Raw genomic sequence first — 18125 nt, forward strand, 5'->3', positions numbered from 1 at the left:
TTAGCCTTACCTTGGTAGCTGTCATCATGTTTGGCCTGCACCTGTTTGGTCTGGATCTGGCTCTCCACAGACTGCATAAAATAGCCTGGGTAGTAAGCTTTGATAATGTCCTCCTTGGCAGCAGAGATCACCTGACCTAAATAAGACCAAAGAGAAATTAAAATAAACTTGGAAGGATATTTTGAGGGCTGGTTTTAAGGATTTTCACGTGGTTGTGTCCTACATACCTTGCCAGAAGAAGCTGCCCGGCCCTCCCAATACAACTTTGCCATCCTGAAAGAAAAAAACCCTGAGAATTACTACAATGGAAAGGGGAAAGATGACCCAGGAAAAGATAACAGGAACGTAGTTATTACCATTGTGAAGTCAGCGCTGAATCCTCCCTGACAGTAACCCTGTCCCTCTGCATCACTGAGCTCTAAAACACACAGGAGTCGAGTGGTATGTCATGAATTTCATACAAAACATATTGCACTGCTATAACAAATAATAAGAGGCCACAGGTGACTGTAACAACTAATGTTACAGTCACTGTCAGATTTAAAGAGAGGTGACATTTACCTGTGCGGCAGGGAGCGTACTCCACAAATTTGGTGAAATTATGGGCTGAGAGGTAGCAGGTTCCTGTGGCGTCAGAACGGGGGATATCCTTTTCTGTCCGCCAGGAGTAGAGAGGGGCGCAGGCCTGGGGTAGAGAGGAGGTGGAGAGAGATGGGAGGAGACCTGCTGATGAATGGGGTGAGCTTTAAGGTAGGAGATGTTTTTCCAGTTGCAAGAACACCCTGGTGAACTCAGGAGGAGACCCAGGCTGAGGTCAGTGGTACATCTGGAGCAGGGTAACCACGTAACTCAACCCAGGTCACAACCCTTACTATCAGACCAAACAAGAGGCGGCGCAACTTTGATGTCACGGAGGGGGGACACAAAACATTTCTTTACAGTGTGTCAAGACTGGAGGTGAAAATTGAACCTGAATGAACAGCTTAATGGGCAGTAAAGTTTCTTTAAATTTCTGAGAACAAACACACTCCCCCCCACTCCAAGTAGAGAGTTTCTCACAGCCACGTGGATAGTCGGCTTCACCCGAAGGCACAATCATAACAGTGGAGAGCATCAGTGGTGTACCGCAAAACTGAAATCATCTCTGAGAGGGTCACCTTACCAGAATTGTGTCACCGTGAGAGCGCACAGTGGCGCCGAACCACTGGTGGGACTTGGAATCAACCTGATGTTCTGTGTTGTTCAGCAAGACAATGCGGTCTCCTGAGGAAAACACGGGAAAATGACACTGATTAACAGCAGTATGGCAAAACATGCATTCCTTTAGTTAGACTTTGAGTATCCTAAGTCTGCCTTCCCTTCCCAGACCCTTGGAAACATCTGGACAATTGGCAGAAAGCAGGTTTTAAGACTCCAGTTACACTATTTTACATGTGAGAATTTGAAGAGAAATGTTTGCTACTCGGCCACTGTTCAGGAGACGGTAGTTCTCCTGTCGCTTGGCCGGGTTTGGACTGGACTGGTCTAGCTTAACCTCACTGACCCTTTGCTCTGTTTGACCACCTGTCCACTGATGCTGATCTCCCACATCAACACTTTGACTAGCAGCAGGTGATGTGACAGATGGCGTGGGGAGTCAGGTTTAAACACAGCTTTATTGGAAGACAGATGTGACGTCTGTGCTGCAATGAAGAATGAAATGCAAACAAATTGATTAGGCAAGGAGGTCACATCACTACCATATAGCTCGTACACTGAGAGCTGGGAATTCAGAGTATCTGCAAGGGAAGTGCACATGTGAGGTCGAGAGCAACCCTAGCAGCTCTGAAGAACCACCTTTGCAGTCCCACAGAGCAGAGCAGCATCTCCGAGGGACTGAGGGCTGACAGATACTGGACGAGATCATGACCCATGTGAATGTGAAGAAAGCAGGCTATGTGTCTCTATCCATGCCTGTCCGCCTCAAGTCTCCCTTCCCAGCCAACTAGGCAGCCTGGAGCTGCTCCGTGTCTTTGTGGAAACAGCAAAGGGGCTGCAGTCCAAGGAAAACATACACACTCTGGCCCGGCTTCCTCATAGCAACCCCTCAGTCATCTCTGTTTAGGCACACACACTTCTGTCTCCCTCTCTGTTTTAATTTTCAGTAGTATCTACATCTTCCTATTCATTTTTCTTACGCTATCTCACCCACGCCTCTGTGTCTACAGCCCTTTCTCTCCTTTGCTTTCAGCGCTGCTTCCCCTCACCAAAGACGGTAAGAAGGGAGTTTTTTAATAACCCAACTGTATTTCTGCTTAATCTCCATCAGTGGGCTTTCTTGCTAACGTTATTCATCATGGGCCTGCAGCAGCTAGCCCTGCCCCCAGCGTGTTAAGTGGTCAGAAGTCCATGTGTGAAAAGAAGTGCTTTAGCCATACAGGCAGTAACAGGACCAGCACTTCAAACAGCTTCTTATGGGCTTGTTACTATAACTAATCAGCCTTAGCTGCATGGTGCGCTTCCTTAAAGCATACACCTTGTTAATATTTTCATAACTCAAGGGTCTTTGTTTGTACAAGGCCAACCAGGGAAAGGTCGGAGCTGAACAGTGACTGTGTTGGTTTGAGCCATGTTTCAAGGCAACCAGAAGTAGCAGCGGAAAAGGCCTCCTGTAATCCATACAGCAAAACTGTGATCAGTTATCAGCCATGCAGTCTTGCACAGGCAGATCTGTCTATACTGGCAAAAGGTCTGGCTGCACCCATATCTTTCCAGTATAGGGGTAAAAAAAAAATGCTGTGACTCTGTCTTTAAACCAATCGCAATCATCTTGGGCCATGAAGGTTGCAACGATGGCGCCCTTGCAAAATCGTTACAAAGGAAAATTAAATTTACAAGTTGAGAGGTGAGCCCTGGCATTAAAATGGCTAAATCCCTGCCAAAGAAAAGATAACGGCTGCTAGTTTGTTTACATTCCTGAGGTTAGCGACCAGGTCAGGGTAACTTGCCATTTCCTCATAGGGCAGCCTATTGGCAGCTAGCTCTGAGGTTGTTGTTGTTTCCCGTAGCGATGGTGATTTGGAAAACTGTAAGTTTAGTGGAAGGGCCTGCCATTGGCTGCCTATTAGTTTACATCCGGTGAATCAGACCACTGAGAGGAAGTAAATCAAAGTAACTAGCCAAGTATAGTCCTCACATGGTGGCATTGGTTATAGCATTAGTTCCGTGTCACTATAATGGGTGATGAAAAGTTCTGTTTGTTGTCTGTGAGGCGACTGAAGGAGTCACATGAAATGCTTTCAATGAAAATAGCGGCGACAGAGGGAAGACCAGTTACAGCCCACAACAACATGTCATCTGACCGAAGCCCCCCTGGGAGGCCAGTTAGTGCAGTGTGCTGATGGGACATGGTGCCCGGCCCAGTCTCTCCCGGGACTGGCAGAGGAGTGTGGGGGTCTGGAGTGCGTCCCATAGACCTACTCTCGCCTTTGAACTGTGTGTGAGAGGACAGCCATTAGAGAGGTTAGAGTCTCTCATTGTTAGTGTGTGTGTGTGTGTATTTTTGTGTGTGTCGGTGGGGTCGAAGACAAATGGCCAAATTCACTCATCACATCAGCTGCCCCCTGTGGGAGTACCGACAGCAGGAAAACAGAGGGGGACAGAGCTCTGGTTTCTCCCTCTTTCCTCCGCTCCCTCTGGCCTTCTTACCCTCCCTCCCTTCCTCCCATCCTGTATGTGCCCCTCTCACACCCTCCCTACTGCCCTCTCTCCTCTCTCAGATCCATAGAAAGGCTCTTATCTCAAGAGGAAGTGGATAGGAGGGGGCTTCTGGCCACTTTGACCCAATTAGTTAGGCTAATTAAGAGGGTCTGTGGCTTGTGGGTCAGAGCTCAAACACACCAAGAGACAGTGAGACCTATGGCAGCACTTTGTTATAGGAATATACTGCACAGCAATAATCTAGTGGAAGATAAAATAAAATGTAGCAGCACTCCTTTACTCAAGAATTCAGAGTGGAGAAAGTTTAAAAAAAATGAAAATTTCTGGATGTCAGCATCATCGTGAATGTCTTTTTTTTTATTGCTCTAGCTTTTACTATCACGATTGGCAAAGAAAAACGTCACAGCTACAGCAAATGATTTGCAGCAGTAAATGTCATCCATGTAACAGCTGTTTGGCATGGCCGCATTAGCATGCACATGTCCATGTATTGAGTGTTCCTCCACTGTACGTGGTTCAGCCATGATCCAGATGTCAGAAACTGGCTCTGGCGCTCGAATCATTTCCTTCCAAGCCCCTTAAAATATATGAAGGACATTCTCTGACAACCCATGGGACTAACCTTCAGTATGAGGCCTCGCTGCTTGCACATGACATCACTCGCTGTGGCCTCCAGCCAGCACCCGTGGATGCGCAACACATTTTATGTTGCAAGAAAAACACCAAAAAAATGGAGGATAGTGGAGGAAAGGGTACCAAGCAGCAGTGGCCAATAAAAGAATGTTGTTAAACCAGTCTTGTGAAACACTGAGTGGAATATTTCTCCCTATTGTGCATTATGGACAGTGAATTTAAGTTGGCCTTCAATGCTAACTTTGATTTCTCAGGAAAGAAGCCAAAAGTGCTGCAGAAACCGTCCCTCTATGTTCAATCTGAAAGCTGGAAACTACACAGCCTTTTTACTTTGATTGCCCCGATCCTCACCTCACCATGTCTACACTGTGCCAAACAGGCTGAGGGGTTCTCTGTCGACATACTGAAACAGGAATCCATCCATTAGACAATCTCACAGACTTCCTCATGCTCCCCAAAACCGCTTTAGCTAATTCTGGCTCAACTGGAGCCCTTTTGTCAGGCCCGGTGGTGTTACCTTCACCTGTCATACTAACAGGGCATTGCATTGTCTGCCCTATTTGTTTATTGGTTGCTTATCTCCCTATAGCTCCTGGGGCAAGGCAACACAAACACAGCCTAGAGGAAGGAAGGAGTATCCTTCAAAAACCTCTTCAGCACCCCATTATCCCTTTCATCCCCAAAGAGAGGACACAAACAGGAAAAAAAAGGATCATCCAGGAACCGGCGTAGCCAACAACAGCTCAGTGGAGTGGAACAGTGACGCTTGATCCAAACCTGCTGAAAGGAAATGCTCTGATGGCTTCAAAAGTGTACATACAAGCAGCAAACCTCAGCTATTTGAAGAGTTTAAACACCTTCTCCAGTTTCTCAACTCCTCCAGCAAGCAGGCAGTCACAGACAGATTGCATAACAAAAAATCATCAAGTTAGAAAAGCACTGCTTCCCATTAATTAATTTGTCCTGCCACAGTTTCATAAGCATCTATCACTGACTCTAACCCCAAAATCCTGTGGGGAAACACTGGAAAAGCATTTGCTGAAGATTGGTCTTCCAACCAAATATCAGGAGAATAAAAACAAATAGTTTGGCATCCGAGTTGACGCACAGATGTCAGACCTTCCCAAGAGCTGTATCAAAATGCTTACCTTCAGTATCAAACTCAATGGTGTGACAATCTGATTGGCTGAGGCTCCACGGACAGTAGAAGACGGCTCCTCCCTCTGTCACTTTAACCTGCCTTGTGTTGGCCTTGGGAGCTCCTATCACCACACTCGCACTGCAAACAAGAGGCAGAAAGAGAGACGACTTGCTGTTACAAGTTTACCAAACCACAGGACCCTTACAAACCTGAAACTCTTTACCATTGCTAAAGGTTTGTAGCTCTTAGCCTGGCCTCAATTAAAAAATGCATTCCAGACCTCCCACTCGACAGCTTTAAACATGAAGCAGTACGCACATTTTACCGCTTAGCGAGCTGTATTCTGACTCAGAAGCAAAACATTTTAACAGGTTGCAGCACTGCTGTACATAATCCCATACAACCTGGGGAAACTGCTGCTATGACATGTGCACATGCGATGCTCATGGACATGTTCGCTCCACTTGTGCCGTCAGAAACACGAGGAGAAACACTCACACGGTCACACATGTATCCCTGTGGGGCAGATTCAATAGGAAAACAAGAAAGCAGACAGGCTAAGTGGAGTCACACTCTTGTTTCTTCAGCTGTGGCACTAAACTTCCAAGTCCTTGAGGCTACACTGTACGACGACAGGAAGGGCGGCCGACCACTTCAACTGACATAGAAAGAATCGGTGAGGTTGCCGGTGAGCACGGGACTAATGACATGTAGGACAGCCTTCAGAGATGAAAGAAGAAAAAGCAGAGAGTGATGATTCGTTAATGGAGAAAAACAGGATTTGGGCACGGTAATAATGGGAAAAAAATCCCCCAGGAGATAATGTGTCTCAAGTGGAAGGCTTAGTCATTACCTCATTCTAGATGCACTTGACTTGACAAGCATCACAGATAGTTGCTGGCATTGATGTGGGTAAGGGAGGCATGGGACCACTGAGACCAGACGGTGTCTAGGGGGCTCAAAAACAGGAAGAGCACACCCTTTCCTGACCTAGATCTTCCAATAGTGCATGAACGTTTACATCTTGGCTAAACTTAGCATCCTGCCCCAAAGGGGTCACTACTCAGCAGGGTCCAGAGGAAAATGGGGAGCTAGCATGAGTGAAAAAGCAGTTAAACGGTGCAATATTCCAAGGCCTTGTGATCCACGATAATTAATCCCACTGAACCTATTTATTACCTCAGATGACAAAATGCAGAAAGTTATGGGATGGTTTATGGAAAAAAGTCTAACAGAAATGAGCTAGTGTGTGTTGGTGGTCAGAACAAAGCATTAAAATCATTTCGGCATCTATGGTTTTGAAAACACTCAACTGTGGGAGAAGAAAGAGAAGGCCACAGAGCAGAAGTCATGAGTTCAGTATCACACCGTTACTGTGGTCTTAATACCTCAGAAGAGATACAGCCCAATGCCAATTCCAAATGTGGAGCAGAAACTCCCGGTTTGTGTTGGAAGAGAGAAAAAGAAACAAATCGGTCCAACTTGGAGAGCACAAAACAGTCTCTGACCGCATGTGCAGACGCAGGAATATCCCAGCAGAGCGGCAGAGCTCCACCTGTACAATAATGTAAATCACAGAGAGGCTTCCTGCTCTGGGATTCTCACAATGGGACAGCCGAGGATCTCCTGTGTGCTGTGTCAAAAAACTCCAAACACAGAGATTTGCAAGCAGTCAGTAAATATTTAACCCTGGCAGAGCAAACTCTGTTATTCTGTTCTGAACAAGTACTGTGCATCTACACCTGAGAGCCCGAACACTTAAAAAAAAACTTTAAATGATAAACTATTAACTGTCTGCTCAATTTTCAAAGAACTTTTAGAAATAATGCAAGCACATGCATGCAGCAAACAACACCAGTGGAGGAAAATCTACACACTAAGGAGGCCAAGGAAATTGGAACCCGCAGCATCTTTTGTTGAATCAGATCTGAACAGAGTCCAGCCATAGTTTGCCATGGCAGCTTTTCAAAGGGAAAAATACAGGAAATAACACAACAAGCAGATCATGCAGATCATGCTTTAATCAGCAAGTTGGCAGTTGAAGCGGGTTTTCACTACCTTGCACAGATACACGCAGATGTGCAGACGCACATTCACACATTCACACACCCACACACACACAAACACAGATTGATAGCAATCTGAAAGTACTGTAAATGAGGAAGAATTAGCATTTAATGGGTCTTTATCTGGTGAGGATCAGTCTAGTCTTTAACTGGAGTTTCCCCGCCCTACACCTTATCTGCTAGCTGCGCGCTGAAAAGGTAGTGCTTTGGTATCATTAGCATTTAATGAAGTTCTAACTGCAGCTGGCCGAGTGCTGCATTACAAATTCCTTTGTAAATGTGGGTGGAGTGTATGACTAGCTCTTGGGATGGATATGCAAATCCAGGTAATTGGTAGGGGGCGAGCGATCCTCAGCTGTGCATCTGAAGGACGGACTCATCAGGCTGCAGCTAAAGTGAGTCTAGACAAAAGACTTTGCAGGTTGATTAAAGCAGCGCTGTCACTGGATTGATAAGGATCACAGCAGGCAAAGCTCAGGATCTGAAAAGCCATAACCGGTCGTTGGAGATGTTCACTGAAATGTTTTGGCTACTGGAGAATTAAACCAATCTTCACTTGCTCATTTGGCCGTTTCGTGTTGCTATGGACAAACAGCAAACCCATTTTACGAGAGAGAGACTTAACGATGTCCTAATGGGGCAGAAGGCGAATGAAAAGCATTAGCGGCTTCACCACGTCTAGCACAGTAAACCCCACCAGCTACCATACAGCAGCCACTAATGACCTCCATCACGCAGCTGACAATTAAGCATTAATTAAACTACTGTAAGTAATTTGGGCTGCATGTGAGGAATGTGTAAACAACAGCCTCACTGTAAGTGAGGCCTGGGCTTGTCTCATTTGAAGCTCAAGCAATCAGAGGACATTCTACAAAAAAATCTCCCACCACACCATAATTGTCAGACTGCAACCACTATTTTATGTGGGGTTGAGAAATTAGGGGTGATGCAGAGTCCTGGAACTTGCTGATGTGACACTATTGTGCATAGCCATTGCTAATAAGGCCTATGATGAGGTTACAGAAGGAGGTTGTCACAAGGCAAATTCCTCTGTTACCCCCCACCCTTTTAGCCCAAACATTTTTCCATCCATTCCACATTTAATTGTCTTCCACCCCAGCTGCAGAGCTGATGTCACTTCAACATTATTATAACCAGTTTAAGTTTAAGAGAAAGGGGAAAAAAAATCACAATCACAATCACATTTGTTAAGCCAGCCAGTGCCGACTGCAGTCACCATCTGCAGTCATAAACAGGACTCAGTGCTTGCTATAGCACACATGCAAAGGGAAGGGGGGGGAGTGTTGTCAGCAGTGGCCTTCAAATCTCAGCAACACCTAAGAAAAAATGTACAGTGACCCACAGAGTTCACACTGAGCTCTCAACACATGCTTAAACACTGGAGTGGTTCCATATCAGTAAAGGGACTCAGATGCAGTGACCTGATTTGAGCCAGAGGCAGCACTTGACCTTTACTGTGCTCCCCCCAGCAGAGGAGAACAAATGGAGCATGCAAGAGAAAACATCTCTACCTCTTCTTAGACTCTGGAGAATCACTTTACCAACGTAATTAAAGGACGCCTGGATCAATGAGGGTGGAAATATGGAACTGGACTGTCAGATGACATGTTCAACAAATTAATGAAGAAATGTATGATGTCATACTGCGGCAATATTGACTTTTCAAAGCATGTGCGGGCAGCTGAAGTGAGATCAGCTGAACGAAGCTCAAGTAGTGTGTGATGACTTATTCTAGACCACATGGAGCCATATGAACAGTCTCACGTCCTCCCAGAGCCAAGGCCAGACAGAAGCTGTTTGAGTCCTTACGTCTGCCATATGGACGACGGTCTAGTCACACACCACATACACACATGTTCTCAGCGCTGCTGTCCAGGATTCTGGAGATGATGAGAGTAGCAGTGCCTGCTGGGATGGCGTGTGCTGACTACAGAGAGTCTACTGTGCTGAAGCCACATTTTTGTCAGTGGTCAGATGGTACCGTAAGTCGCAGGACCAGATAAAGGATCTGCATGATGCTGCAGCAAGCCACATCTTTTTTAACAATTTAGACATTTCCCTATCCCAGGATGCACTTGAAAGGGAGCCACTGAGATCTGAACCCGCACCAACCAGTGTTGATCAGATAAACAGTCCAAGATGTCGAGGATCTGATTCCATCATCACCACAAAACCATTTCCTTGATATCCTCAAAAGGATAATGGTGTTGGGCAACAGGTGGCCTGCAAATTACAAGTGCTGCTGGCCAAAGCAGCCAAATCATGTTTTTTTTTTTGTTTTTTTATTGTCACACAGAAAAGCGTGTGGCCATTCAAAGGCAATTGGAAATGATAGTTTATACTTGATGATTTACTCTGCAGAGCTGGTGGGAATTATTTGCCTGGTAGCTGAATCAGCAAGTCGGCAAGCTGATTTAGCAATTGTTTTCACTTTCGACCGTTCAGCAAGCAGCAACCATTCTGTGGCCAGATTAAACCATCCTTATGGGGGCTTTTACAGTTAATGTGTGTAAACCAGCAGCTGTTCTGTCAAAACCACCAACCATGCAAAAAGCATTTCACAAGTGGCAAGTGAGAAATTTGAAACATCTTGCGACTTAGAAAAACAATCAAAATGACTTTTCTCAAACCAAACTGTTGCCCACCCCACCCCCAAATACAACCCCTCCCTCCCCCCCATGGTCCAACTGCCCTAAAATCTTCCTGCAGGGAGTTTAACTGCTGGTGGTTCACACCTCTCCACAATGCCCACATCAGGGGGCCCGGTCCTCTCACCTCAGGATAGAGAGGCTGTTGTATTAAACATGGTGATGGAGACAGGAGGGGGTGAAGCAGCTGTTGAAACACTTTGTCTGTGCACCCCCAACCCCAGCGGCACCCACACACGCATGCATACAAACGTGCACACACATCCAGAGACAGTAATGGCCAGAGGTTACGTCTCATTTCCATCTCAAATATGAGTTCTCATGCTAATCTGAATTTCAGCCACTAGAATTTCATAGTGCACAAGCGGATGATGGTGTCATTTGCTTACTGCTATATAAAGAATAGCTTTTATCAAGTTACCATGGATGTGAGTCATTTAGTGACCTGGGGTTAAAACAAACCAGACCTGCAGGCAGTTAGAGATTAAATCTAGAAAAGTATGAGTCAGGACGACCCTGACCAATGGCTAACTCCATTTCAAACATGACGTCCTTGGGGCATTCCCGACCCAATACGGCAGACGTTGCGGCAGGGTCCACAGGCCCTTTAAACACATCATCACCATCCACACTGACATCTTTCTCCAATGAAGCACACACACACAGGTTCATTATTTAAAGCCCCTTTTACAGACAGACCAGTAAAAGCTAGACAGGCACTTTATGTTTGAGACAGACTGCAGTGTAGCCATGCTTAGTATATCCAGACTGACCTTTACAGCAGCAGACACTAATGTTCCCGACCTACTGGCCTGATTACCAAAGGTGCATGAAGTTTGACAACAGAAAATTACAGCAGCTTATAGCAGGCCAATAAATCAGGAAAGAAATGAGTTATAGTGAAAACTCCTCGATGGAAATCAGTAAACAATTTCTGCCTTCAGACAAAGAGCCCCATTGTCTGCACGCAACGACAAGAACCTGGATGAAGAAAAGCTTGGCAGCCCAAATATACAAGCTGCGCTCCTGCAGCTCAAACACTTAGTGGTTTGATTTAGAAGCAGGTCCATAGAAAAGGACACCAATGAAAACAATAACAGAAATAAGACTGATCATGTATGGGGAGGGACCTCGGTGTAGACAGAGAAAACATTGCTGTTTTAGTGGCCAAAAGAGACCATGGTCCAAAGTCAATATTAGTTCAACTCTAACCCTATATGAGAGGGTGAACTCCAGGAGAGTGACCTACACGGACCAGCTGACCTCGGCTGTGTGCTCGTCATGGTCAAACCATCCGTGAGCTAATGCACATCACCAGCATGTCACTGAAACACATGCGTGGACTGGAACATATTACCGCATCGGAACATCCTCCATCATTAGACATACCTTTTTAAAGGCAATATAATCCCACTATGTGCTGCTAGAAAAGTCCAAAACAAGTGTTTAAAATTTATGTTTCCTCAACAGCCCAATGTTCGCTTGTTGACAGATACCAGGAGCTGGCTCATCCTTTCATATACTCCAGGAGAGGTCTGTTATTATGTACAGCCGCTGACCTTTGACTTTGTCTATCTCTGTATGATCCACTCCCTTATCCCTGCCTGGCACTGGAGAGAGTCAAAGAGGAGTCAGATACCGTTGTTTGATTATTAAGTGTTTGAGGAGAGTGTCAGTCCTCAGAAGTCCTTCCCATGATGTAGAGGTGCGTGGGGACTGGCACACATGCAAGGAGTCGATCCTCACTCTCCATGAAATAACACACACACACACACACACAACAGGGGACCATCTATCCTCATGGCCTTCCTGTGTGTGCCTGACAAGAGCCGTCACACACAGTTCACAGACTCTATCCTCAGGCGTTCTTCCATGGTGGGCCAGTGTCCAAACTTAACTTTATTATGCCAGGCCGAAGGGCATGACAGACCCGCATAATATAAACTCATCGTCAAGAATGAGCAAAGTGGGAGAAAGTCAGCCTTTGTGTTTGTGGGTCTGATATTTATGGATGGGAGAGCTGTCTTCCTCCCTTGTCTCCGCATCTGCCATCCGTCTCATTTCACTAATGTACCACTAAAGTCCAACCAAGTTTTTCAAAAGCAGCAGTAATTGTCCTCATAAGGTCGGAGCCAGGCTAACAGCGGCTCATCCTGACAAGAACAAACCCCCTGCTCAACCCTCAACTGACCTCACCCCAGGATTCCAGCTACTCCCCCACTCCCCAAAGTGTGGGCGATGATGATGTGACGGCAAAAACAAGAGATAACAGAGCCTCTTTCGACTAAACTGATATGTTTTGATGTGTCAACTTCTAAGAAACTGAATGAAAAGTGGCAGATACATGTGGTTTGCAGATAAAGTCATGACTCATGGTCTTAAATCTACTCTCTCGTGCTTTGTTTTGTTTGACATTTGACTTCTGACTACATATCATCCGCAGGAAAATTACAGGGCATTGGGTTGTAGGAAGCTACACTTAAACATTATTCCTGCTCTGCACATAGAAACCATTGTCTCATCTCCTCCTCCATAAGAATGGCGTCTCAACTGCAGAAAAGTTCAGATTAAGTCATAAGTGAAATGACATCTACCCTGTCTCACACTTAATGAGACGAGGAGATGATGGGGAGGGAGGCTAGACAGTGGGGGAAGGTCTACTGGATGGATGAATTAAAAAGCCCCACAGAATGACATCAGCATAGGAGGAAGTAAGGAGGGGGGTGCTGGGGAGAGAAGAGGGGTCCATGCACTCAAGCTTCACGTCCTAAATCATACCGCTCTCCTGAAGCCTCTCTTCCCAGGCACAGAAACGAAGACCAATAGCAGCAGGCTTTTAAAGAGACAGCCAGGGCCAGGGGAAGAGGGGGGAAATCTCCCCATGTCTGAGTGTCTGCCGTCCAGGGAAGTGGGGAGGAGAAACGGGGAAACTAGAGCTGCTGCTGGCGGCCCACTCGGCACAAAGCCCTTTCTAAAATCCCAGCATGCTGGCTAGCTGAACAGTGGGCTGAGACACCCCTGGTGCTCAGCAGACACAGACTCAGCCAGGAAGTCTGATTATGTCTGAGTGAAACCTTGACTGCAGCCACATAACCTTTTGTTAATGATTATGACGATTACAGGGTTGGGTCCAAGGCTCACCAAAATGTACAGAATGGGTAGCAACATAAACGCAGATCTGTCAGCAGTTAAATTAACCCATGCCTTGCTTTTCACTGCATGCCACCTGATATGAAGGTTATATGCACTTAGGACAGTCAGGGTGTCCCACATTGTTATTTTCTCCTCAGCCTGCTGGGGTGTTTGACCCGACTACAGGCATGTATGCATGAGTTTAAGACCCTAAAAAATGACTGATGCCAAAATCTCTTTAAAAAGAAAACCAAGACAATCACAGCATGCTGGGTGTCACGGGGATCACGTCCCCACTGAGCCAGGAAGCATCTCAATCAGCTGCAGCATTTCAGACCAATGAGATGTGATTGCTAAAGGTTGCAGTTAACGGGCTTTAGAAGGCAGAGCAGATTAAAAGGTCACAATTAAATGTCCTTTTGAAGGGCAATAAGATTAGACCTACAGGAGAAGGCTTTCATTCTTTGTTATGATGAAATAGCCACTCTTTTATATTGCCATTATTATAGTTAATGCAGGAGCCACCTAGAACACGAATGCAATTTCCTAAATATATTCAATTACAGTGAGCTGTGTGCGCACGGAGGGCGCGCGCGCTGTGCGTAAAGCATGTGTCCAGAGATCACAGTATATACAAAGAACCCCGATTTAATGCCAGAGCCAAAACAACATCCCATAAGTGAATTCCGTATTTCCTATCGGAAACTTGTCCTGTAACTTTAACGGGGGACTTGGAAATGTTCTCAGGTTTGGCAAAAAACCTGCGATTTCATCCAAGGGAAAGTTTGCACGCAACATATTTGTGCAGAGCTGGGTATCGTGAAGCGCCCGGAAAAAAATCATAAACAAATGTGTCAGAGTCTGTACTGAGCTTTGTTGCTGAAAAGCCAAATCGTCTGTTTTAACTGTTAAAAGTATAAAAACTATAAAACTATAACTACAAATATACATGGTTTCTGTATTAAAGACACTCACCTGGAAGAATCGGCCAAATAAAAGTCAACAGCGTATCCGAAGTAGCTCCCTTTAGGTCCGCTGTAAACAGATGGGTTCTCCACGTCCAAGTTGAACGCCTCGCAGACAGGCTGAGAAATAGTGAATAATAGCCCGATGATACAAAGGAGTGAGCGGGCGAGAAGAGCTAGCGTTAATGTCCCCGGCGTCTTTACGCGAAACCGTTCCAAGCCCATTTTTGAGAATAAATTAATCCACTAAAGTTTGCTGTAAATGGCGAAACTGTCCCAGTTTTGGGCGCTTTTCAGTCCGCAGATCAAGCCTGAAAACAGTGGTGGAGTACGGCTAAGACTGCATCCCTGTAACTCTAACCGGCCAGTATCTCATTAATGCTCCGTCAGCTCCTCTCCGCGTCCTCGCTCCTCTCTCTCCGGGCCCAAGCCTTCTCCGCTCACCTACTCATGATACATGGAGCAGGGAGTTCCCACACCCGTGACAAAGTTTGGGAGAGGAGGAGCTTGTGATTCCCTAAAAATCCATGAAGGGGGGCTCTTCTCATCCACTAACCTATCTTATAGTATATGTTTACCAGTGCGGTAAAGATGTGGTCACTTCAGCACTTTGAGTTCAGAGACTTTCTTATCTTTGACTCTAAGATTATTAACTAAAGGAACAACGGGTCAAACATTCACCTTTTGGTTTTATCTTCAGTTTCTGAGACTGAAGCTGCTGTCAGGGAAGGCAGCCTGATAGGGGATCAGAAGCTCAATGAAACCTCACATTTCCACTAATATATGAGCGGCTGTGTGGATGCCTCTGCTGTCCATGACGTGATAAGCTTGTGGATATTTATCTCTTGAGGTTTTCACTGATAAGTCAGGAATTCAAACTTAGAGCATTTCTCATTCATTGGCTTGGTATCTGCAGCAGCTTCTTTTTCCTATTTGTTTTTGCTAAAACCATGAATGTTGACAGCCACTGCTCCACAGGTCAAATAAACTTCCCAGCACTTATTTGCACAACGCCACACTAATTATAACTTCATCACACAACCTTGCAGCTCAATGTGTGATCCATATGGTTTTCTTGCTAATTACAGCGTGGATCTGATTTTGGGTATATGATGTGCTCTGATGCTCTCGCTGGGGGTGTGGGAAGATTGCGTATTCCTGCCTCTGAGTCACACGAGACCGACGAAAGTGGTTAGGCTGTGAAAAGCAACTACTCACAGAAATGAGACCTTTAATAAACCTGTCCTAGTCGGCTGGAATTAGTGACTGTTGGTTTAGCTGATTCACTCGAAGCCTCTGGGATTGAAGGCAGAGGCCAAATTTGGCTGCATGGCAGTAGCAACATGAACTCTCTGTCAAGTGCTGCTCGTATTTATAACCGGTCTGAAGCGGCAGGGAGGGAAGCCTGACTGCAGACTGATGGGAGTAATCCAGAGCATCTGGGGAGGGGGGCAGTTCACAGCTGTTGGGGGCACTTGATGGTTCAAAGCCCTAATCCTGGAGGGGTCTCATTCTCTCACTCTGTTTTTAGGTCCACAGGATGAGATTGCAGATGAAGCAGGGCCAGAGTTCAAGGCGTGGTTGACAGAAAGACAGATTATACGCAGCCATTAAAATGATCCGGAGCCCAGACTTTCCCTCTGATGCCATGGTTTGGTTTTCAGCTCTGAAATGAGGAGATGTTTGTGCGTCTGCCACAAACATACCAGTGAAGGTATGTCAACACTTTAATTTGTGTTCGGGGATATTCCGACAGTCTGAAGCTAGTGGAGGTCGTCATCCTCATCTGAGTCCTATGACCTCATGGGTGAGGTTAGTCAGAGGGGGAAGCAAACACTTTGGAAACAGATAATACTACTATCACCTCTTACTCCCTGTCTTATTTGGTGTTGGCACAGCTCTTATGTTACCTATCTACCCACAATTATCTGACATCTCAGAGAGATCTGCTCCCCTCTTTCCCTTCACACACGCCTGTTACGTGTGTTATCCAGTAGCAACTCAACCTACAAGCCAGCTTATAGCCAGAGCCTGTTCTGCTTTCGATGATGCATAATTGGGCCGGGCTTACTGAACAGTATTTTCCATCTTGCTCCAACAGTGATTTCCGTTGAAAAAGGGGGTGTGGTTTTATTTTAATGCCTCTGCTTTGACATCACCACTTGGCCGCTATGGTAACAGATCTGAAGTGCAGCAAAACACTTAAAGAGCATTTCACAGGACTCCACACAGCTGGCCAGTTATTTTAAATATAGACCTGACACATTGGCACTTCTGCAGGGCCGGGCATATATATATATATATATATATGTACGAGCATATGTGCGCATACATTGGCTCTCTCCCTCCCTGGTAACTGAATTTTCCGATGAAGGGGGACATATTATTAATAGCTCTAGCAGAAGACCACTTAGTGCCATTATCTTCTCACAGTTATGTGAAGATATGAAGGTGTCAACTCGGTGTTCTCATGCAACTGCTTCTCATTTACACATTACTATTCTTTATGAGGCTGTTAAACAGATGTGGTGACACATAAAAGGAAACATACCTGTCACCTGTCTGCCATGAAACTCTTTAAGGGAACAGTTCAACACCGTGGGAAATATCCTTAATTGCTGTCTTGCTGAGGTTTAGTTGAGAACATCAATGCTACTCTCAAACTGGTTTATTAACTGTGAGCCAGGAGACTTTAGCTTAGCTTAGCATATATAGCTAGGCTGGCTCTGTCAAAAGATAATTTGCCTCCCAGTACTCCCAGCATTATGTGCCCAAATATTTCTTAATTGATGAGATTTAAGGCGCTGGCAGACAGACACTGTTAGCTTTGAACAGGGCCAGGCTAGCTAATTCACCCTGCTTTCAGTCTTTATGCTAAGCTAAGCTAATCACCTCCTGACATCTTCCTACAAGAACTTTTAGGAAAAAAACTTTTCATAAACCATAAAGAAAACAATATAGTAGTTAATTAGGAAGCCTTGCAGGTGCTGTAAGACAATGTCTACAGCGGCAGCTTCAGTCCTCCGTCTCTGTTCAGGCACAGTATTGGGTGGAGGTCACTCACTGTATGTTCTGACAGCACTCAGAGCCCAACACATAATCACTGTAGTTACACATGTAAAACAAGAAAATAGGATTGAAGCCTAAAAATATGCTTTGGTTTGCAGCTATGCATGACACAAGGAACATGCAGGCCATTATGCAGGCCTGTGTTGACGGCTGCCTATTGATTCAAATAAAAGTGCATCTGTTCTGTCGAATGGGCCTCAGCCATATGACTGAAAAACACCCCCTGTGTAGACAAGCCTCAAGAAAACAAATAAGTGTATGTACTGTTCTCTTACTCTTAACTTAGAATTAAAGTAAAAGTTGTAGACTCTGTTGCAGCAAACAACCCCACATCAATCCACCACTTTCAAATGATCTTAATCCCCCGAGGCACCGGCCTCCACCCCACCCTCACCTCATTTCTCTTTGTCGCACAAACGCCGAGCTCTCGCTGATGGGCTCCATGGGGGCGGGGTGGGGAGACACCCTGATAGCTGCCATCAGGCAACTGTTAGCATTTTAAGTCACAGAATAAACACCATTTTACCACTTGGGAACAGACAGCAAATACAGCCCACAACAGGCAACTTGATAGCTGGTCCACACACAAGTCAACAGTCACAACAATCAGGAGGATTTAACTTCTGTTTGTTCCTTAAAGCAGTTTGTCAGTTCCTCTCGGATGTATTGGATTTTGTGATGCATGTAAGCGTGGATGGGAAATTGAAGGTAATGATGGAAAATGTGGTTTCTGAGAGCTATAGTGTTGTTA

At 45.6% G+C, this 18125-nt stretch overlaps 1 protein-coding gene across 1 annotated transcript in view; it reads right to left on the minus strand.

Moving 5' to 3' along the window:
- itga5 (integrin, alpha 5 (fibronectin receptor, alpha polypeptide)) overlaps positions 1 to 14721 on the minus strand; it is a 31728-nt gene extending 17007 nt beyond the window's left edge. Inside the window, exons 1-7 of the mRNA XM_070969334.1 lie at positions 14316 to 14721; positions 5481 to 5611; positions 1163 to 1263; positions 562 to 685; positions 357 to 418; positions 228 to 273; positions 11 to 136 (exon numbers count right to left, since the gene is read on the minus strand). Coding sequence (XP_070825435.1) covers positions 11 to 136; positions 228 to 273; positions 357 to 418; positions 562 to 685; positions 1163 to 1263; positions 5481 to 5611; positions 14316 to 14530 — 805 coding nt within the window. The 5' untranslated portion in view covers positions 14531 to 14721. The remainder of the gene's footprint in view (positions 1 to 10; positions 137 to 227; positions 274 to 356; positions 419 to 561; positions 686 to 1162; positions 1264 to 5480; positions 5612 to 14315) is intronic.
- Between the last annotated feature and the right edge of the window lie 3404 nt (positions 14722 to 18125).

This window comes from Chaetodon trifascialis, chromosome 8, assembly GCF_039877785.1.
Source record: "Chaetodon trifascialis isolate fChaTrf1 chromosome 8, fChaTrf1.hap1, whole genome shotgun sequence".
Classification (NCBI taxonomy): Eukaryota; Metazoa; Chordata; class Actinopteri; order Chaetodontiformes; family Chaetodontidae; genus Chaetodon; species Chaetodon trifascialis.